The sequence below is a fragment of the Dendropsophus ebraccatus genome, chromosome 8 (genome assembly GCF_027789765.1).
Source record: "Dendropsophus ebraccatus isolate aDenEbr1 chromosome 8, aDenEbr1.pat, whole genome shotgun sequence".
NCBI lineage: Eukaryota > Metazoa > Chordata > Amphibia > Anura > Hylidae > Dendropsophus > Dendropsophus ebraccatus.
The window spans coordinates 13,679,871-13,703,372 of record NC_091461.1 but is presented as its reverse complement, the minus strand read 5'-3'; the positions used below and the strand labels follow the sequence as shown (position 1 = coordinate 13,703,372).

At 42.0% G+C, this 23,502-nt stretch overlaps 1 protein-coding gene across 7 annotated transcripts in view; it reads left to right on the top strand.

Annotated features, from left to right (window-relative positions):
* Nucleotides 1–3,628: 3,628 nt before the first annotated feature.
* The window catches only part of LOC138798395 (rap1 GTPase-activating protein 1-like), a 44,555-nt gene continuing 24,681 nt past the window's right edge, over nucleotides 3,629–23,502 (top strand). For 4 of the 7 annotated variants that reach the window (XM_069978836.1, XM_069978830.1, XM_069978831.1 and 1 more), the window contains exons 1-9: nucleotides 3,629–3,686; nucleotides 7,997–8,084; nucleotides 10,118–10,153; nucleotides 13,542–13,589; nucleotides 15,536–15,571; nucleotides 15,696–15,878; nucleotides 16,943–17,040; nucleotides 18,642–18,720; nucleotides 20,373–20,426. In XM_069978836.1, the coding sequence (XP_069834937.1) occupies nucleotides 8,031–8,084; nucleotides 10,118–10,153; nucleotides 13,542–13,589; nucleotides 15,536–15,571; nucleotides 15,696–15,878; nucleotides 16,943–17,040; nucleotides 18,642–18,720; nucleotides 20,373–20,426 (588 nt within the window). In that variant the 5' untranslated portion in view covers nucleotides 3,629–3,686; nucleotides 7,997–8,030. Of the gene's footprint in view, nucleotides 3,687–7,996; nucleotides 8,085–8,878; nucleotides 8,962–9,004; nucleotides 9,058–10,117; nucleotides 10,154–13,541; nucleotides 13,590–15,535; nucleotides 15,572–15,695; nucleotides 15,879–16,942; nucleotides 17,041–18,641; nucleotides 18,721–20,372; nucleotides 20,427–23,502 lie in introns of those variants that run through there. The other 3 variants (XM_069978834.1, XM_069978833.1, XM_069978832.1) reach the window with 3 other exon arrangements.

Here is a 23,502-nt window from a genome sequence, read left to right as displayed (position 1 = left end):
TATTTATCCACCAAGTCTAAGCAATAGTAACCAAGGTAAGGACTCAAGGTAAGGATCAAGCCAACAGTTTACCGTCATCAGATGCCCCTGTATTGGATTGTATATAGTTATCCTTCAAGTAAAGTCTTAATATTCTTTCACCGCTATTGTGTGAAGACTTTTATTAAAAATTATATGTCCCTGTGTGTATGCTGAAGAAGACAAGGGCCCCAGCACCCTCGGACCCCACCGTTAAAGGAAGTTTAAATGCCAGATCCAGAACGCCATTTGCAGCACCTGGGAGGCCCACTCAGCCGCCGGATGCTCCAAGTGATGTGATCTCAGGGGGCCCAAGTCCACCGGGACCCCTGATGCCGGGGGCCCTCTGGCAGCCGCTACCGCGGTAGTTTCACCTTTGCCTAAAAGCCATCACCATTTTTCTTTTCATCATTCAGTCCCTTTCGTCTATTGGTGAGCTAGCACTCTTATCCTTATTATTTTACTTCTCTGTATGTTCTTTCTTATAACTATCTGTTTATCTTATAGTTTATCTCTTACATTTTAACCCCACTGTAAGTGGCAGGGTTATCTGACAATCGGGAAGATTTAGGACTTAGAAAAGCAAATCTATATCCTTAAGCCCAGTTCTTATGTTATGACCAGCCAGCGAAAGAGTGTCGTCTATGCTTCCGAAACATCAAAGACTCAATGCAGGGTCAGAAAACATTTTTGATCATCTCATTTTTGTATTTACTAAGCAGTAAAGATGAGCGAACCAAAGTTTCCGAACCAAGATACATTAAGAACTTTTGCAAACGAAACAAATTTTTTCAATAGTTCAAAAGAACACAGTCCAAAATGTCGGCCACACTTTGTACATTACGTTACATTAAAGCCTGTGTCCGAGGGGTTATGCATTATCCCTTGTAGTGGGGCAATCAGTTGCTAGTCCCTGCAGAGTCGCACTTTCTTTTTCACTCTATATTGGAGCAAGTCACATCCTGTACAGCGAACTGAACATATACATTACACATCTAGAGAGTCTACACATCTAGTTGTCTGAGGAGATTACACGGACCCCCTTGGTGTTGGTGAGGGGCAATTAAACTCAGGCAACAGGGAGACAAACTATTATGGTTTAAAGGGGTTATCCAGCACTACAAAAACATGGCCACTTTCCACCTACTGTTGTCTCCAGTTTGGGTGGGGTTTTGAAACTCAGTACCATAGAAGTAAATGGAGCTTAATTGCAAACTGCACCTGAACTGGAGACAACAGTAGGGGGAAAGTGGCCATGTTTTTGTAGCGCTGGCTAACCCCTTTAACACTGATTTTACCCAAACATCAGGTGCAATTGTTTAAAGCCTTTTATCTGTGGAGTACCTTGTAAATGGTGCCAGCCATTATAGATACACACTAATGCAATAAGTGCTAAATTCTCACACATATACCTCATATGTAATATAAAAGGAGCATAGGTGAATATTTCCAAATATAGTGCAATAGGTATACTGTACATATCACAACAAATAAAAACATAGGGGGAGATTTATCAAACATGGTGTAAAGTGAAACTGGCTCAGTCTCCCCTAGCAACCAATCAGATTCCACCTTTCATTCCTCACAGACTCTTTGGAAAATGAAAGGTGGAATCTGATTGGTTGCTAGGGGCAACTGAGCCAGTTTCACTTCCCACCATGTTTGATAAATCTCCCCCATAGTTTACAACATATATGAATGGTACAAAACAGACACGCAAAGGGCAAGCACTATGACAGGATAATAGGTTAACAAACCTTACTACAATCATCCAGTGTGAAAAGTACACAAATGGTAGAAGAGGGTTATTGTTTTTTTCTGTACAGCAGGTTTCATCAGCCCCTCGCAGTCTTTTCCAAGCACAGTGAAATCCTTAGGGCCCTTTAGCTAGAAATGCTCATTTGTCTGATGAACGGCCTATGTAAAAGTGTCAGCGATCAGCAGAGGATAGGGAAAACAACATTTTAAAGCCTTTTTTTTTTATGCTTTTTAAGCCCCCACTTGGGGACAATTATATGCAATCATTGGAGTGCACAAACTAATTAATGCAGTGCCATAGCATAGCACTGATGAGTGTAATCTGCAATCTTCACATAGAGTCTGCCTGAGGCAGTGACAGACGAGCAGATCTTGTCATTGACAGCTAAGTGCAGCAGCATTGAAGGGGTCACCATCATCCCAGTTGTCTCAGTTTTCACTTTGTTCTTTCATCTCATCAGTCATCTTGGTCTTTTGTCACCTCAATTCTCCTTAAGTCATCCATCTTGCCAGTTTTTCACCACTCCATTCATTTATCCATCTTCCCCTTCATGTATCTGTTCTCTTGTTCTTTGATGTTGCCATCCCATTCATCTGCCATCTTTTATACGTGTTTTCTCCTTCATCTGTAAACATTCTTGTTCATTCCAGTCATCTGTTATCATGTGACTTGTCACCTCATTCTTTCATCCTTTTTCACTGTCTCATTCCTTTTTCGTCGCAGTCATCATTGGCTCGGTTGTCCATCATGGACCATTGCCTTCTCATTCCCTTATTCATCTGTCCATTCTCCTCTTCATTCATCCACTCATTGTCATTCATCTAGTCTTGTCTTCATTGTTTCAACCATTGCGCCATTTGTTCATCGTTGTCTCTTGTGTAAATTACCGTGTCTTTGTCTCATTCATCACTGTCTCTTCCTTTGTTTTACCCATGTGTCATCACATTCATCGTCTCATTCATTTTTTGTTCTTCTATGTCTCTTTTGTCATCATCTTAGACATTATCTCAGTCGTCATTTTTGTCATTGTTCATTGTCATTGCCTCATTCATCTATCATTCCGTCTGTCATCTCATTCATTTATCACCCATCCATGGTCTTCATTATTATCTTGTCACCTCTTTCTTCCATCATTGTCTCGTTCATCTATCATCTCATTACATCCGTTGTCTATACATTGCTCTGTACATGTCTCTTGTCTATTCGTTGCCTTGTACATTCGTCATCTCAGTTATCCGTTGTCACCTCCTTTAATCATTCACTTTCTTGCCTCATTGATCATCTTGATCATTGGTTCTTATGTTCGTTGCCTCTTTTATTCATCCCTCTTCTTTTTCATCCATGCATTGGTGTAACAGACGGACCAGGCACGAGGAGGTGGATCCCCTAGACCACAAGGAGTAGTGACGTACCTTCTGCAAGGAGCGGAGTCTAAAGAGCCTCCATTTTTAACCGCAAGGCAGAATGGGCTTCACTGCTGGAAACTCCTAGGTCACTATTCTCAAAGAAGGTCCCGGTGACCACCGACAGAAGGAAATGAAGGTTTACTGGAGCTCCGACTCAGGCTCGAACTTCAAAATACAAAGATGTTGTTCAGATTGGAGCTGAGCAGAGAACCAAGATCCAAATATCTAGAAGGTCACCAGGAAGCGAGGAAGTGGCAAATAGCCAGGGAGCACAGATGTGGTTTGCTGACTGAAGCACACCAACAACTGAGCACAGAGGTCTGCAGGTGATGGATACAAATATCTTCAAGTGATCAGCCTAGAATTCACTAGAACTTGTGTGCTGAGTCTATAAATACAGGTGAACAGACATATTCCTGCCACTAGAGGGAGTCCAATCCCCCGAGATGCCTGCCCAGAAATAGAATGAACAGATGACTAAAGGGCAGTGCGAACCACAGCAGGTAGGGGATAACAGACACGACCACATGCAATTCACTTATTAATGCATCTTGGCCTCATCACTTCACTCGTCTTATTGGTCTGTTGCATTTCTATTGTTTCTATTGAGTTATTTAGTGGCCAATGGGCATACTCTGCCGGCTACATATTCTCATAATCCCAACCCAATATTCCGATGAGGCCCTGAACTCAAAATCACTTAGTGTCTGCCCAACATGTTTCACTGTATCTGGGGCATCATCAGGTGATCAGCATACTAAATGCCAGATGGATTGAGGGATTTATATTTATTTGCGTTTATGAAAGTGTTTTTCTTTCCATCACCGGACAGGCTGTATGTGACTATCTTCGACCTATGAAAACAAAAGGACAGCCAAAGATCTGGCAAAACACATTAGGGTCAGGGCCACATTTCTAACAGGGCCCCTGTCTGTGGTTTGCATTAAATTTGAGGCAACTTGGACAGGTTTGCAGGGGCTTTATTACACCATACATATAGCTTCCTGGGCATTCTGGCAGTGATTGGTTACCTTTAAATTAAATGAACGGTTCCCTGATCATTTGTATTTTTTAATTGCATTATTTTTTTAATAAATTTTCAGTATAAACTTTGTTTATTACAGGTTTTTTTATGCTATTTACTGCCGTACAAATGTCATTACTTTAGTTTACTGAGTGACTGTGTATATATATTTATTATTATTATTTTTATTATTCCAAACCTTAAACTGCACTAAAACAGATAAAAGATTGCAGACATTCAGCTATTTTGGTGCAGTTCAGCTGTTCGCTTATCTCTACTCACCTGTCCGCTCTTCCTCAGTGTCCTCAGTCTCTGGGTTTCCCCACAGCCAAAATCCCTCTTAGCCAATCACTGACTAAGGGACAGCACTGCAGCCAGTGATTGGATGAGCAGGGTGGAGGTGGTTGGAAACACCAGAGACGCAGAGGAGGTAAGCTTGGACAGGTGAGTACACCATTTTTTGTTTTGTCTTTGTTAGGAGCAGCTACCGACACTACCACCTCCATGCAGCTAGGTTCATATGTACGAAGATAGGAGTAGTGTTGATAATGTCAATACAGCTATAGTGGTGCTCACTGTGCAGATTGCAAAGCTACGTGTGAACAGTCATCAAAAAGAGAAAATGCCAGGGCACTCACCAATGAACGTGCTGTATTCTTTATTTATGCAAGATGTATCTTCATTACAGATTAAAAGCAGGCGGCAGGGTGGACGCTAGACACCCTCCACAGGACAGCTGTTTCACGTCTCCATGCTTCGTCAGTCTACGCCCCTTCCTGTTCGTCATAGGTAAATACCTTTGACGAACAGGAAGGGGCGTAGACTGACGAAGCGTGGAGACGTGAAACAGCTGTCCTGTGGAGGGTGTCTAGCGTCCACCCTGCCGCCTGCTTTTAATCTGTAATGAAGATACATCTTGCATAAATAAAGAATACAGCACGTTCATTGGTGAGTGCCCTGGCATTTTCTCTTTTTGATGACCATTTTTTATTTTGTTGTTTTTTCAGATGGATGGCTGCCAACTTTACCAAATTTTAAAATGAAGCTTGCAAAAATTTGCTTAGTTAATAAAGCAGATTTTTGTAAACTTTGTTAAAATTCCAGCTTTGCTGTATTTGCTTCACTCATTCCTATATATAACTTTTTTCATGTTTTGGGGGTGATGAGGGGGGTAGGGGATACATTAGCATGTTTAATGGAAGAAAGGAGAAAGTTTTGGTACGGGGTCATAGCTGATAGCAGCAGTAGATGCCAGTACTGTATCCAGTCAATTATTTTAGGATGTTAATTTCTGTAGTAGGATCCTTATAATAGGATAATAGGATGTAATACCTGCTTTAATGTTCCGTATGACTGTATGGGCGATCAACAGCAACAGTCACCTCTGTTCTGTATACTACTTTATAAATATAAGCTTCATGTATGACTTTTATAATGGTTTAGCGCCATCTAGTGTCACCTCTACCCATCTGCAGGCCCATTCTCAACAGAGATTATTACATACAGTCCTGTGATTGATTTATCTGCTGGTGCTGGGACTTTCAGGAACTTCCAAGCCAATTATTTGATGAAAGGAGGAGCGACCATTGATGCTGAAGATAGTCCCGCTGAGATCCCAGAGACAGCACTGGAGAATAGATGGAGCTGCTCGCTGCTCCATTCTATCAGGACACTTCGGTTCTTGAGATCCAGTGGATAGGGGATAATTTTACAATACGGGAGAACCACTTTAACTCTTTCTGGAAGGAATGGGAAAAAATACTGTTTAAATTTTGTTCTGTGCATTCTGTGATATAAATAATGTTACATTTGTTTTTTGGGTCATTACAATTACACTGATACCAAAATTACAAATTCTAATATGTTTTACTACTTTGCACAGTAAAAAAAAAATACTTCTTTTGATGCCATGAGGTTTTTAATTTTTTTTCATGTCCAAGGTGCTTCATCAGGGTTTATCTTTTGCAGGGACAAAATGCCGTTTTACCAGCATCATTTTAGAGTACATACTAAGTTTATATTCCATTTTATTTTAGTTATTTCACTCAAACATAGGAGGAGAAGACAAAGAGGAAAGCTCACACACAGTGTTTTGTGTCATCAGCAGAAAGCAGCAGCTGAGAACTGGGGGAAGGAGACTGAATAGATAATAACAAGTATGGAAGGAATTTTTAGTCTCACCATGGGCAGCAGTTTTGTCAAAAATTTTAAGCAGAATTATCACCCACCTATATAGCACACCTATCCATGATGCAGTTGTCGATCAAAGTGGGATAGTGGGCCAATCACTGAGGTTCAAAGATTTGTACCCGTACATTTCGATGTAGTTTCTAAACAGTTGTGATTTGGAAAACCTTCAGAATTCTGAGAAAAAAAATGGGGCCCCAATTCAGGAACCTCAGCTATTATGGTAACAAAGGTCTTATATTACTCTGGAGGTGGGCACAGTGGGCACAGTGTAATACTTTATCTCTCCTATGGGGGAGCTGCAGGGAAATTAAATAATTAGGGGTCCCAGTAGTGGTGATCAGCTACTATCAGGGCATCCACCAAAGTGGACAGTCCCTTTAAGATCATGATATACGTTTAATCAAGCATGTCAATTTTTTTACACTTTGCTTGGTAACTTTAATCCGTATATTTATCTTTAATATTTGCAGCCTGATCGATCCGTATATTTAGCAGCCTGATCGATCCGTATATTTATCTATAATATTTGCAGCCTGATCGATCCGTATATTTATCTATAATATTTGCAGCCTGATCGATCCGTATATTTATCTATAATATTTGCAGACTAATCGATCCGTATATTTATCCGCACTTTTGCATTCGCTCTTGCGTATCGACATGTTTATTAATAAGCAAATCTCTTCCTAAGTCTATGATGGGAAATGCGAGCAGCTCCTGTAGTTAATGTCACGGTCCCCACAGGAGACGGGATCAGCAGGAAGCCCCAGAACGTTTGACAGTTTAGAAGACAGAAAAGAGACAATGAGGCCGGGAGGGATGAAGAAAGTGGCAGTGGGAGCAGAGAGGAGAAGGCCCAGAAGAGAGGATCTTGTCTGTCTCTGGCCGGGGGTCCTGCACTCTCCATGGGGCACATTGACTGATTGTCTCATTGACATTTTCCTCTGCTTTCAAGTGCTGACTTTGACATTCATTATACAGGCTGAGTGTCTGGCAGTCAGCGCCAGGCAGGTGGTCTCTCCGACTTTAGCCGTCTCTTCCTTGGCTCCTGGGCAAACAGGATCATTTCACAGCTTAGAGAGTCATTCTGGAGAGAGTGCGGATGTTCTCTCGCAAAAGAAGCTTCACATTTGGTGCCTATGGAGGGTGAGTAGCTCCCGGCTGTCTCTTCTATAAAGTATCCCAGCTGTCACATTCTCTTTTTTGGTGCAATATCGTGTTGTTGGTTTTATGTGGCACTTGGAGTGACCTATGTTTTAGTCCATTCTTGCACTGACTTTGACCGTCCTCTATGTCTGCTCCGTCTGTGCCTGTAGATCTCCAGCAGGTCTCAGCCGAACTTTCCAAAGTTCCATTTCTGGATTTCTGTAGTGTTCTTCTTTATTCTAGATTTTTGACTTTTTGTATTTTGTTAAACAATGACTATTAGACTCTATTCACACACCGTTAAAAAAGGCCCTTTTTATTGAACAGTCATTTAATGGCAACTAACGGCCATAAAATAAAACGGACGTTAAATGATGCCTGTCCAATAAAAACGGACGTCATTTTGACAGTGTGTGAGCATAACCTTATTATTATTATTATTATTTTGTTCAGAAAGTCAGAAGAGCCTGATGTGTGCGCTCCAGATATGTCCAACAGACAAGTAGAAGAGATGTCCCATCCCCCGAGCTCCCGCAACAAGGTCTGAAGGTCTTTTGTAACTTTTTGTACAAAAAATTCATCGTTTGTATTGATTGTGTAGATGGTTGTGGTAGCGATACTGGGAGATAGAGAATGGAGGGCTCCTCCTCTAGCAATGGGTAAAGGTGTCTATGAAGTTGTCCTAACCTTCTGACTCTCCCCCAAATCATGACTTTAGAGGAGAGAGAGGTCGGGTGTGCTGGTGTTTTGCCGCCTAACCCTTTTGTTCTCTGAGGGATAAGCTGATGTTGTTACCTCTTCAGCTGTGCTGAAAGTTCAGTTGTATGGGAGAGATAACAGTCAGGTATAGGACCATTCATGTGTATGAGGAAGCTGGAGAGATAACTGTTGGGTATACGGCCATTCATGTGTATGAAGAAGCTACAGCGATAACTGTCGGGTATACAGCCATTCATGTGTATGGGAGAATAAGAGAGATAACAGTAAGGTATACAGCCATTCATGTGTGTGAGGAAGCTGAAGAGATAACTGTCGGGTATATGGCCATTCATGCGTGTGAGGAAGCTGAAGAGATAACTGTCGGGTATACAGCCATTCATGCGTGTGATGAAGCTGGGGAGATAACTGTCGGGTATACAGCCATTCATGTGTATGGGATAATCAGAGAGATAACAGTCAGGTATACAGCCATTCATGTGTATGAGGAAGCTGGAGAGAACTGTCGGGTATAGGACCATTCATGTGTATGAGGAAGCTGAAGAGATAACTGTCGGGTATACAGCCATTCATGTGTATGGGAGAATCAGAGAGATAACTGTTGGGTATACGGCCGTTCATGTGTATGGGAGAATCAGAGAGATAACAGTCAGGTATTGGACCATTCATGTGTATGAGGAAGCTGGAGAGAAAACTGTCGGGTATACAGCCATTCATGTGTATGAGGAAGCTGGAGAGAAAACTGTTGGGTATACAGCCATTCATGTGTATGAGGAAGCTGGAGAGATAACTGTCGGGTATACAGTTAATGTGGGGCCTAAATACTATAATAAGGGTGAAAAAAGAAAAACAAAAAACACACAGCTGCCATAGGTGCTGTATATCATCATATATATGTGTCATGTCACTTTATAGAACAAAATAATACACAAATACACTGGTTATACATGGAGATACAAGGACATTATTATACTATACACGGAGATTATTATACTATACACGGGTGTAACTATAGCGAACACAGGGGCAGCACCTGCATCCAGGTCAGAAGACATAAAACAAGACTAGTATTATGAATGGCAGATGGTCGGTGGGGCTCTGACCTCTATTGGTAGCTGGTGCCTACAGCTTCCTGGCACAAGCGATGGTGGCAGCAGGACAACCCATGTTGCCCCTTACTGCTGTCCTCCAACGGAAGTGGTTACATAGACAAAAAGTATACATTTACAGTAATACCTCTGCACCCTATGGGGACATACAGCTCAGTTCTCAAACAGTCTTCCAGAACCAATTGTGTTTAAGAAAGAAGGTGTTACTGTATTTCATAGGTATAGGTAGTTTTAAAATTATATTACAAAGTAGTGTATTAAATGGGCGCTGGCATTACCGATAAATAATGGTAAATCAGCAGGGAAGGTTATACAGAATACCACATTGTTGCAATTTACTTGCTATAATACAATGCTATAAAATTGGCCACTAGGTGTCTCACTTACTGGAAAATGCAGTTGAGGCTTCGTCACTAAGGCCATTTAGTCTTTGGTAACAGCAAAAAGAGACAGAATGCAGGAAGTGAAGTCAGTTGCTCCTCTGCTCTGTACAGACTGACCAGGGAAGATGAATGCTGATTGGCCGGCAGTTGTACACGCCCCCTGTACACTGCTGCAGAATCAACTAATTAATCTAAGGGCCCACCCACCAGCTCAGAGTGACATGCAGAAGCATGGGCAGCACAATGGGGCACTAAAGGGATACTGATTCAAATCAAAGCCAACTGCATACATAAGGCAATATATATATATATATAATTGGATGCAGACGTTAACTATTACCCTCTCTCTCTCTCACTCTTTGTAGCCTTCTGACTTGTTTGAAATGATTGAGAAAATGCAGGTAAGGAACATAGAAGTGAATAATACACCTGGTTCTATCTTCTAGTTTATGTGTGTCCATATGTCAAAGCCAATCGGTATAAAGCCGAGCATGTATTTCCTTACCCGTACATCATTCACATTGGTTACAGGCTGGGATATAGTCATGGTATTATAGTCGGTGATGACCGACTTCCATTGGAAGGATAAAGGTCGCCCTGTGGGGAACTGCAACAAATCTACATTAAAGTGAATGGGGCTGTGATGTTTTCCCAGGACACAAGCAGCACTAAAGCCCCTTGATCCTGAGAATTAGGGGGTCATAGAAGCTGGAATGATAAGGACATTATAACATAACATAGCAATATTCCATCACTTCCTATAGGAAAAAAAAACTTTTAAAGGGGGTATTCTAATGGCAACAAAACAAATAATACTGCAGAAACATATAGCATTGCTTTTCTGTCTGCCCCAGTTCTGAAACTACCAAAAATGTTATTTGTCTTGTGTGTTTTTGGGTCTCTTTCTGTGTAAGATAATCACTGTGCTTCCTGGTACTACAATTCCCACAATGCATAGCTTTCCCTCTCCATTACAGCCCTCCCACCCTGCCTACTCCCCTCCCACAGCACACCTGCCAGTTGTCTGCTCAGAGCTGCTGCAGAACATTGCTCTACACAGCAGACTGCTGTATCCGCCCCTCTGCCTGTGGCATTGTTCAGCACAAGACTTCATGTTAAATGTAGGCAGCATTAGAAAATAATTTCAGAGAAAAGACAAATCAACATGATTTAAATCCTCTGCCTGTCCCATCAGCTAAGACCAGAGTGCTACTTTAAAGGGTCGTTTCTGTGTTAGGGTGGTTTCACACGTGATTTTTGGAAAATTGGCACTGCAGTTTTTAAAACAGGATGGAAAATATATAGAGAGGACTTGTATTTTCTTATTGATTCCACTTCTGGTTTGGGCACAACAGCTACCATGTGTGATTCCCAAACTACAACAGTATATGGAAAAGGCATATATGTGTATATCCGCATGATCCACATACATATCTTTTCCCTATACTGTACAGATTTCATATTTTCTCACTATAAGGGGTACACTGGAGATGAAAATGTTTTTAAATTAACTGGTGTCAGAAAGTTATACAGATTTGTAAATTACTTCAATTCAAAAATATCCAGCCTTCCAGTACTTATCAGCTGCTGTATGTCCTGCAGGAAGTGTTGTATTCTTTCCAGTCTGACACAGTTCTCTCTGCTGCCACCTCTGTCCATGTCAGGAACTGTACAGAGCAGCAGCAAATCCCCATAGAAAAACTCTCCTGCTCTGGACAGTTCCTGACATGGACAGAGGTGGCAGCAGAGAGCACTGTGTCAGACTGGAAAGAATGCACCACTTCCTGCAGGACATACAGAAGCTGATAAGTACTGGAAGACTGTAGATTTTTAAATAGAAATCTATACAAATCTGTATACCTTCCTGACACCAGTTGATTGATCGGGTATGGTCCATACCTTACATACTAAATGTATGATTTGTATATTGGTTTGGTATAACAACCATCTATGTAACCTGTGTGTTTATGTGTTTTGTTTTAATTGCTTTCCGCTCTGTGTGACATCGAGATTCTCCCCACAGGAAATGCAACCAAATGTCATTAACTAATGAAAGGAAAGACAATTATTGACCATAACCAGGATCTATAGAATGTATATTAATTATGGATGGATAGCGCCGTCCTTCAGGAGAGAGTGACCTAAATCCAAATATCATATAGGACGTATTCTGCATAATAGATGAGATAGACAATATTATTGCGGCACCCATCGAATCTTAAAGCGTACCTGTCACTATTTATTTTTATCTTAACCAACAGGGGTTGTGATCCCAAGCAGTTTTGCAATATACTCATTTTCTATGTTTAAATCAACATTATACATAGGGCCAAACCGTTCTCCATGCTATTATTGTCTCTGCAGCTTACCAGGAGACAATGCTCTTTGTTATGTAACAAATCAGTCAGTATAATGTCACTGTGTGGTTACAGAGGCTTTGGTACTTTGTGACAGGAGAGCTGACCGTACAATGCGACCACCCCAGCATTCTCTGCTACTGAATGTGGATGCGCTGCAGCTATACACATGTGCAGTAAAGGAAGACACTTAAAGAAACTTAAGAGTTAAACTTAAGAAAAAAAGAGTGTTTATGGCAAAACTGTTGATTTTTTTAAAAATAAAAATAAAAAATGTGACAATGCTTATTTAAAGGAAATGCTTATTTTTTATTGTACTGATTAGAGCTATACTGAGACATTTTTTTTTTTTTTTACCCTGTTTGTGACTTTTGATTGCATTTCCATATAGTAAGCTCACCGGACAAAAATGAGTCACCCTGGGACACAAGCATAGTGCTGCGATGGGTTATCATGGCCAGAGGCGGAGTTACACAACATTAAGTGATGATTTTCATGATTTCTTTAGGGGTGGCTAATTTTTTGTCAGGTTGTCAGCTTATTATAGAGCATCCATGCTATGGCTATGTTCACACAACGTTTTTTCAGCTCCATTTAAAATGACGTTATTTTGAGTTTAAAATAATGGACGTCATTCAGCAGCCTGGCCTCCCCTGGTGTTTGTACATTATCCTAGTTTGTTTACTAATTGGACTTTGGATGCGGCTTAATTGAAAAGTCCATTGAATTTAATAGTAAAATAAAAAAAAATAATAAAAAAAAAGGGTGAGAACAACTAATAAAAAACGTCCGCTGCTTGCAAAAGACTTCCGAAAATAATGATCATGTTCATTATTTTGACGTCCGCGACTAAAATGTCCGTTATTCAATACACTGTGTGCATTGGACGTCCGTCTTCTCATTGACTTTAATGCATTGCCATTGTAGTCAGTTAAATACGGATGTATTTTTAAATATGAAAATCGGCCGCCTTTTCAATATTTTTGACGTTGTGTGAACATAGACTATCTAAGATTCTCCTCCGCTTTTCAGAGATATAGGAAACAATGGACTGAAGGGATTCTACTGACTTCTATGTTAGAGTTTTCTAGTCAAAACAATGAGAGAGATTTATCAAACATGGTGTAAAGTGAGACTGGCTCAGTTGCCCCTAGCAACCAATCAGATTCCACCTTTCATTTTCCAAAGAGTCTGTGAGGAATGAAAGGTGGAATCTGATTGGTTGCTAGGGGCAACTGAGCCAGTCTCACTTTACACCATGTTTGATAAATCTCCCCCATTCTGTTTATATGTGGAGGAAAATGATTTTAAACAATTAATATTATCCCTTAAAAAATGTCACCAACTTTTTAAAATTAAACTTCTTGTAAGCCGCTTTTTGTGTTGCACCTGTTGATGTACAATACTTACCTCTTCTGTCTAATCCCCATAGTGCAGCCGCCTGGAGGATCAGCGCTGCGTCCTTCCCTCCTCTCTAAAGGTCAGTCATCCATCCACATGGCCACCACTGGGCCTTAGATGACATTTTATTGTTTTCTTGTTTTGTTTACAAATATCTGTGTTCTATTTAACTATATAAAGAGGCAGCGGCCATGTTCTTCATATGTTCAGCCTCAGTATGGGAGGAACGGGGCATAGAGAGGGGCGCTGTATTGTAAGGGTCAAGACTAGATTTTTTGTCCGAATTTATGTAAATTCCTTTGATCTATGTTACGGTGTATTCCAAATTACTAGACGTGTCAATTCTTTGAGCGGAGAGCAGAGGCGTGCAACACATTACATTAAGACACTGGGGCAGGCGGGATTTTGAGCGGAGTCTGCGGCGGCGGTTCCAATTGGGCGTGTTGACCTTCAGTCCTGTGTCAGTGTCTATAAGTTTAACGAACTATCGTTATATCTAGAGATGAGCGAACCTGGAGCATGCTCGAGTCCATCCGAACCTGAACGTTCGGCATTTGATTAGCGGTGGCTGCTGAAGTTGGATAAAGCCCTAAGGCTATGTGGAAAACATGGATATAGTCATTGGCTGTATCCATGTTTTCCAGACAACCTTAGAGCTTTATCCAAGTTCAGCAGCCCCAGCTAATCAAATGCCGATCGTTCGGGTTCGGATGGACTCGAACCCAAACTTGGTTCGCTCACCTCTAGTTATATCGCTAAAATTTAAACGATATTCCTCTTTTCTGTCAATGCAGGCCACGTTCAAACGACCGACGAGAAATCGCTCGTCGTTTGGTGCTGACACCAAAATCATTGTTAACCGTTCACTAATCGTTCAGCGTAATTCCACATTTGTTCACTAATCGTTCGGTGTTCACACAACGTAAGGTTCATATTAATCACGGCCGTTGTTGCCAATTTGGACAACGGCCGTGATTTAAACGAACCTTACATTGAGGGATCCCGGCCAGAGTATATACACATAGTATACGCTCCAGTCGGGATCCCTAGCGGCGCTGCGAGAAGCTGACATTGAATAGCGACCACAGATAACCCTGTCAGTGCACACTATGGAGCGTGCGGCCGGAGCCGCACACCCCATAGTGTGCACCGACAGGGTTATCTACACTGACAGGGTTATCTGCAGTAGGGAGTTCTGATGCGGGCGGGCAGAGATGCGCCCGCATCAGAACTCCGGCCGGGATGATCTCTTGAGACCGGCTGTAACGGAACGGCCGGTCTCTTACAAGGTGTGAACATAGCCTAATGGTGCGTTTACACAGAACGATTATCGTTTGAATTTTCGCGATTACGATCGCCTTTAAACGATAAACAGCTCGTGTAAACATAGCGAACGATCAATCGACGAGCGAGAAATAGTTCATTGTGATCTTTCAACATGTTCTCAAATCGTCGCTGGTCGTTTGCTAAAAATTAGCAGATCGCTTTGTGTAAAGTCTTTCACCGAGTCACCCTATGTGTGGGACGGACTTAAGCGATCTCAAAACGACTGCAATAACGATTTTTCCAAACGATATATCGTTCCGTCTAAACGCTGACCGTTCTAAAAAACACATTGTTACTTTGAAATTGTTAATCGTTCGATTGGGCGAATTATCGCTCCGTGTAAACACACAATTTTTCCACATTGTTCCTCCACTTGCTGGGATCAGGTGGAGTAAATGAGCGTAGTAACGACTATCGTTTTATGTGACACGGTGAGTGATTTCAGGTTAACGATAAATTATCCTAATTGGGATTGTAATTGTTAAAATAAAATTAGTAAAACGCTTTGTCTAACAGGACCCCAAGTCGAAAGTTTGGAAAGAATAAATGTTACCATTATTGTTCGGTTGGGGTCAGTGCTCCACAGGGGTTACACCAACTAACAAAAAGTTTTTTTGTTGTTTTTTAAGAACTTGACTGACTCTTGACTTTGAGCCCTTAAAATCTCCTATAATTTACATGATATTTCTATCTCCATAGAGGAGAGATGAGAAAACACATCCTGCAATTCAAGAAGTAAGTTCTCCAAAGTTATTGACTCTTCATCTTCTGAATTTCTTCATTTTGACAGCTTGTCTTTATCCATCTACTGTTGTTTTGTTTTTTTCTCTTACTAAACTTTGCCTGTCTTATCCCATAGGTGTTGAGAAGAGGTCACCCATTGCCGCTCCTAGTTGTGCCCCAACAAGGTGGTTACTGGATAGAGGGAACCAACCATTCTCTGCCCTCCCCGGAGTCCGATCTTCCAGCCCCGTATGACCGACTGCGCATCCTCCAGTCCGACCCTACAGCGCGGTTCTACAGAAAGCACTTCTTGGGAAAGGTAGTATACTCTAATGATGAGTCACTATGGAATTTATGGTGTTTTTGGATATTACTGGTGAGGGATTGCCACTGATCGAAACAATCATGGATCCGTGAGCGTAGAATGATGCAACATCTTTGCCAGACTTCTTATGGGCATTAAACCTGGGATTTGCAGCTCAGTTGGATTCTCTAGATGCAAGTGGTGGTGTTACTAATAAAACACTAAGAGGCCAAGTGCTTGGCGGGGCCCCTGATGAATTGGGATTTTAATTTTTATTGGTATCTTTTATAGTTGTCATATTTTAGCAGACCCCATTAACTCTTTTTTTTATCTGTTACCGTACACAAAGGCCATTAAAGCCACAAGGGCTATTGCTCAATATTCTGAGACTTCAGGAGGCAATTCTTCCCATTGTCAATGCAATATGAGATCTGGGGACATACCACTTTTTATATATAGAAGATATCAATGTAGCTGTAGTTTAGTTTTTCACAGAAATGACTGTATATAATTGTAAAAAGTTATAATTGCTGCTTTAATTGATATTTATACTAATGCTCCAGGAAGAATGATGCACTTCCTATATAACTCCGGCTCTGCAGGGGCGGAGCATAACTTCTCCTTTTAGTGATATTTAACTCCTCATGTCATGCTCCACCCCTGAGGTCTTCAACTAGGCATATCAATATCAGATATTTCTGCTAATTTAATGGGCCCTTCTTAGAGATGAGAAAACTTTTCATAAGTTCTATCTGGTAGGTTCACTGAACCTTAAAGCAAATATACCATCAGGTACATCGCTTTTGTTTGTTTTTTTTCTTTGCTTCACATGAGTTGATCAGCACTGTCACAGGGATGCTCATGTAAAAAAAATAAAAGAGAGAGATGTACCCGATGGTGAATTTTATTGTACAACCGCCATCTTTACAGACTTGCTGAGAACTTTTCAAAAAGTTTTTTGCAAAGTTCAAAAGGAATCTTGGTTCATAAGATCCAGTTCCCTCATCTCTTGCTCTTTGCAATAACTAAAATTAATTTAGAATATAATGGATACATTTTTTGTTTTATGCCATCACTAGGAGCACTATAACTTCTGTGCTCAAGATCCACGTCTCGGAGCCGTTATCCTGTCTGCAAAACTGGAACAGAAAATTGAGAGGTTACGACTTATACTGAGGTAAGAGATCCAGACCCAGTGTCAGACTGGGGTTCCTGGGGGCCCACCAATGAAGAGCCAGTGATAAAAAACATGTCAGTCAGTGTTTGTACAGGTTCTAAAGCTGGGGGCTGGAGGATCCTCTGGTCCTCTGTTTGGCCAGTCCAACACTGTCCAGACCCAAGATTTATTGAGGCTTTGTTCACACTGCGGTAAGTGTGGACCTGCTGAACCAGGTTGGCTTTGGGCCACACCAACTAGTGGAGTCTAAGTGCCCTGTAGGTCTTCACCCTTTATCCCACTTCAGGATGTAGAAGACATGAGGAGCCCCAGGATGAGCATGGAGCACGACAGAGGAGCGGACAGGACGGCCAGAGACATTACAGAACTAATGATTATAATTGAGTGCAAAATGGTGGAGGAGAATTTGGCTTAGTTTATTTTAAAACAAGGTTGTAAAATAACAAAATGTGAAAAAGTAAAAGGGTCTGAGGATATTTTGCACGACTTTCATATTTATTATAAGTTTTAGACACTAGAACCCCGTTGGTCCCGCGACAGTCGGCCTGTCAGTAGCCATCCAACACCTGCTCTGTACTGATGAGGGGTAATACCCCAGAGCGGCTGTCTGCAGATGGGTAATACTTCCTTTGGGAGATATTTTGGCATATATCCCCAGTCATGTTCTAAGCCTCCTAGTTGGAGCCATCTTCTCAAGGCAGTAAGAGCTACTTTGCATATCCTTCAGTGGAACATGAATGGCCCCCTAAGTCTCCATGTGTCTTATTGACGCTCTCCTCACGGAGAATTGGGATTGCTTCAGTCGTTAAATACTTTTTAGACACACCCACTTTTTTGCAAAAAAACCCCAATAATAATACCAATAAAAAGGCAAGCACTCACCATTGTCTCCATATGGCGCCAGTCCATAGACTTCTCCAAGACCTATAGAGGACCTATATTTGTCTCCATATGGCGCCAGTCCATAGACTTCTCCAAGAACTGTAGAGGACCTATATTTGTCTCCATATGGCGCCAGTCCATAGACTTCTCCAAGACCTATAGAGGACCTATATTTGTCTCCATATGGCGCCAGTCCATAGACTTCTCCAAGAACTGTAGAGGACCTATATTTGTCTCCATATGGCGCCAGTCCATAGACTTCTCCAAGACCTATAGAGGACCTATATTTATCTCCATATGGCGCCAGTCCATAGACTTCTCCAAGACCTATAGAGGACCTATATTTGTCTCCATATGGCGCCAGTCCATAGACTTCTCCAAGACCTATAGAGGACCTATATTTGTCTCCATATGGCGCCAGTCCATAGACTTCTCCAAGACCTATAGAGGACCTATATTTGTCTCCATATGGCGCCAGTCCATAGACTTCTCCAAGACCTATAGAGGACCTATATTTGTCTCCATATGGCGCCAGTCCATAGACTTCTCCAAGACCTATAGAGGACCTATATTTGTCTCCATATGGCGCCAGTCCATAGACTTCTCCAAGACCTATAGAGGACCTATATTTGTCTCCATATGGCGCCAGTCCATAGACTTCTCCAAGAACTGTAGAGGACCTATATGTACGGTGACAATTACATCTTATCTCTTTGTAGGACCAAGTCCGGCACCAAACATCAGCTCATCAACCTCTCCAGCTTCAGTCAGTTCCCAACCGCAGGTCAGATGGCGCAGGTGAGGTGACGTTTTACCATCGTATCTCATCCTAATGACCTGCTGTACTGTCTAAGGGCCCAATTACACGGGACGATTACAGTGCGAAAAATCATTATATCATTCAAATTTAAACAATAATCATTCTGTGTAATTGCATCGTTGGTATGTCGTTGATCGTTGATTTAGATCTGAACCTAAAATAATCGTTATTCGTTCGCTCAAGTTCCGCGTTTTTTCACTAATCGTTCAGTGTAATTGCACATTGTTCATTGTTTTGTGGGGACCAGATGGAGCCAATGATCATAGTAACGATTGTAGCTAACGACCATCGTTCTGTGTAATATGGTAAACGATTTCAGGTTAACGCTAAACAATCTCGTTTCCGATCGTTTATCGTTAGTCATTAAAAATCGCTCTGTGTAATAGGACCATAAGGGTCAGGAGGGCACTGGGACCTATGGACAGAGGTGGCAGCAGAGAGCACTGTGTCAGACTGGAAAGAATACACCACTTCCTGCAGGACATACAGCAGCTAATAAGTACGGGAAGACTGGAGATTTTTAAATAGAAGTAAAATACAAATCTATGTAACTTTCTGACACCAGATGATTTAAAAGAAAAAGATTTTCACTGGACAACCCCTTTAATTGGTCATTATTCACTTTATGGAAACAATATTTGGAGATTTTACATCTATTAGATTCCTAAGACAGTGATTGTAAAAAAAATTCCAAATTCAGAATTCAATGTTTTCCACCTTCCACCAACAAATATTTACAGATAAATAGTGCAAAAGAAAATAGCAACAACCATAACAAATAAACACAAAACAAACAACAACAGATGCAAATAGAAAAACTGATAAAACACTGGATTTAAAAAATACAATGTGAGAATAGCTGCAATGTAATGTAAAAGTGCTTATAATCTGTTGCTACAACGCCATCTAGTGTCTGCTCTATGTAAATACATACACTATGTAAATACACAATACTTTGCCTCTGCATTGATCATTTACCTTTATGCTTCTACTGTTCAGCTGGATGTTAGTTGTATCTGCTGGACACCCCCTAAGGGAAGGTCAGGGCGAACTGAACTCAAGCAGGCAGGGCTCCTAACTCTAGGAAGAAAAATGGTACTGGTACTACTGCGCCATCTGGTGTCTGAAATATGTAATGCACTTTTCTTATGCTCCAAAAACAATACATTTATATTATTTTTTTACTTTGAATTGTGATTTACAAAGCGAAAGATGGTGGAGGAGGAAGGGTCAACTGCCCAGCAATTTATTTACATTTATTGACATGCAAACAAACATGTAAACAACCAGGACTTGCCGGAAATTCCTTCAGCTCCTGTAATGTTGCCTGGAGAAGCTGGATGTAGCCCTAGGGAGTCCTGAAAACATGGGCCATAGACAGGTCCGCTCATCACTATCCAGGATCAATTTTCATCTTAACTTTTTTTTTATAAAATTTTTGGAATTGTACAGATTATGGGTCACATAAAAAAAAAAACTGGCTTCCTAATCGGGGTGTGCAGATGTTTTATATCCACTGTATATACCTATGTTACTCTTTTGGGTCCAGCACAATATCTATCAATACCACTAAGCCGCTAGGACTGCACATTGCTCCTCACTGCCATGTCCTGTTATTGTTCCCCGACAGGCCTTATGTGAAGAATTGTCAGTGGAGAAGTTTTTCCCCGTCCTCCACATGAAGGTGAGAATTTCATGTATGGTTCTTCCGTCTTTCTCCTAATAGCTATAAATGATTATATTAATATAATGGTGTAGGGTGATAACAGAGAATGCTGGGAGAACATAGCCTTAGGGTAGTTTCACACGTACCGGATCCGCAGCACATTGGTCGCAGTGAATCCAGTACTGTGAAGCTGAATAGGTCCCATAAACGTACCGGATCCGCTGCGTGTATGGGACCCAGCCCCTTTAACCCCCACGCCGCCGGCCGAAAGCCCGCCCGCAGCCCTGGCCCCAAGCATACATTACCTGCTCGGCCCCGTGGCTTTATGAGGCTCCCCTCGCTCCTCTGCAGCCAATAACTGTACGGCAGCACTGATTGGCTGAAGAGGAGCGAAGGGAGGCGGGAGCTTCATACAGCCGTGGCGCCGAGCAGGTAATGTATGCTTGGGGCCGTGGCTGCGGGCGTTAAAGGGGCGGGATCCCATACACGCAGCGGATCCAGTACATGTGAAGCTACCCTTATAGTAGTTATATTCTTGTATAAAGGGAGCAGTATAATAGCAGTTACAGTATATTCTTGTATATAGGAGCAGTATAATAGCAGTTACAGTATATTCTTGTATATAGGAGCAGTATTATAGTAGTTATATTCTTGTATATAGGGGGCAGTATTATAGTAGTTATATTCTTGTATATAGGAGCAGTATTATAGTAGTTATATTCCTGTATATAGGAGCAGTATTATAGTAGTTATATTCTTGTATATAGGAGCAGTATTATAGTAGTCATATTCTTGTATATAGGAGCAGTATTATAGTAGTTATATTCCTGTATATAGGAGCAGTATTATAGTAGTTATATTCCTGTATATAGGAGCAGTATTATAGTTGTTATATTATTGTATATAGGAGCAGTATTATAGTAGTTATATTCTTGTATATAGGAGCAGTATTATAGTAGTATATTCCTGTATATAGCAGCAGTATTACAGTAGTTATATTCTTGTCTATGGGAGCAGTATTATAGTAGTTATATTCTTGTATATAGGAGCAGTATTATAGTAGTTATATTCTTGTATATAGGAGGCAGTATTATAGTAGTTATATTCCTGTATATAGGAGCAGCATTATAGTAGTTATTTTCTTGTTTATAGGGGGCAGTATTATAGTAGTTATATTCCTGTATATAGGGGGCAGTATTATAGTAGTTAAATTCTTGTGTATAGGGGTCAGCATTGTAGTTATATTCTTGTATGTAGGAGCAGTATTATAGTAGTTGTAAAATATGATAGAGGTACAGGGCACCGGCACTACGCTGCTATACTCAGGCTGTATCTCGGGAGGCTCTTGCTGCGGGAAATACTAATTGCATAAAGTAGCCAACCGGGGTGCTGGACATATGCAGAGTACAGACACGATAATACATATATCGAAGAAAATGAATGCCGCACTCACCAGGTCCAATATCAGGCTTTGGCTTTATTCGTCTAATCCGACATACATGCTGGGAAGGGGATGGTGCAGGCTGCAGGACGCGTCTCCTGTGCTATGGCAGTTACGGGGCTCCGTCCCTTCTTCCGGCTGAGGACTCCGGGGAGAACTGTTCTCCGGGGACAACTGTAAAACACGACATGGAGAGAAAGGAACGGCTGCACATCCCATCTATGGCAGATACTAATGCCGCTAGGCCTATTTTAAAATTCAACACCAGGGTGTCTGTATATAATTTGATCAAACCATAATAGCCCCATGTACCACGTGCAGGTCCCCTGGTTCACACGGGTCCCTACGCTCACTCCACACCGTGTCAGTCAGTGACCGCTAACCCTGCAAAGCGTGCACATGCAGGGAAGGGAGGCCATGGAATGGCCCTGCAACCCCAGTGTCACAGGACCAGACCCAAAATGCCTCACCAAAACCCGGCCAGCACCACCGGCAGGGAAGGCTGCCCCCAAACAACACAAGTATGAATAAGGTATTACACTCATCACAGCTGCTCACACAGAAGGGGGAAGACATAAGGTACTGACATGTGAGCACAGGCATATCCTGCTAATTTGGTCATGTGGGTCTTATAAAGGAGTGCGAGCTGTTCAGAAAAGGGAGAACTGTAAAACATGACATGGAGAGAGAGGATCAGCTGCACATCCCATCTATGGCTGATACTAATGCCGCTAGGCCTATTTTAAAAATCAACACCAGAGTGTCTGTATATGAATTGATCAAGCCATATTGCCCCGTGTACCACCGCGCAGGTCCTCTGGTCCACACGGGTCCCTACGCTAACTCCACACTGTGTCGGTCAGCGACCGCCAACCCCGCAAAGCGTGCACATGCAGGGAAGGGAGGCCATGGAATGGCCCTGCAACCCCAGTGTCACAGGACAAAACCCAAAATGCCCCACCAGACTCCGGCCAGCACCACCGGCGGGGGAGGATGCCCCCAAACAACACAAGTATGAATAAGGTATTACACTCACCGCTGCTACTCACACAAAATGGGGAAGACATAAGGTAATGACATGTGAGCACAGGCATATCCTGCTTTATACTTGTGTTGTTTGGGGGTGCTGGGTGGGTTTTGGGGGGGCACTTTGGGTTTGGTCCTGTGACATTGGGGTTGCAGGGCCATTCCATGGCCTCCCTTCCCTGCACGTGCACGCTTTGCGGGGATGGCAGTCGCTGACCGACACAGTGGTGAGTTAGCATAGGGACCCATGTGAACCAGGGGACCTGCACGTGGTACACAGGGCTATTATGATTTGATCAAATTATATATTGACACCCTGACGGTTTTTAAAATAGGCCTAGCAGCACTAGTGTCAGCCATATGTGGGATGTGCGACCGCTCCTCTCTCTCGATGTTGTGTTTTACAGTTCTCCCTTTTCTGAGCAGCTGGCACTCCCCTTTAAGACCCACATGACCCAAATTGGCTGGATATACTTGTGCTCACATGTTAGTACCTTATGTCTTTCCATTCTGTTTGCAGCATCATTGGTGAGTGCAATACCACATTCATACTTGTGTTGTTTGGGGGCAGCCTTCCCCGCCGGTGGTGCTGGCCGGGTTTTGGGGGGGGACTTTGGGTTTGGTCCT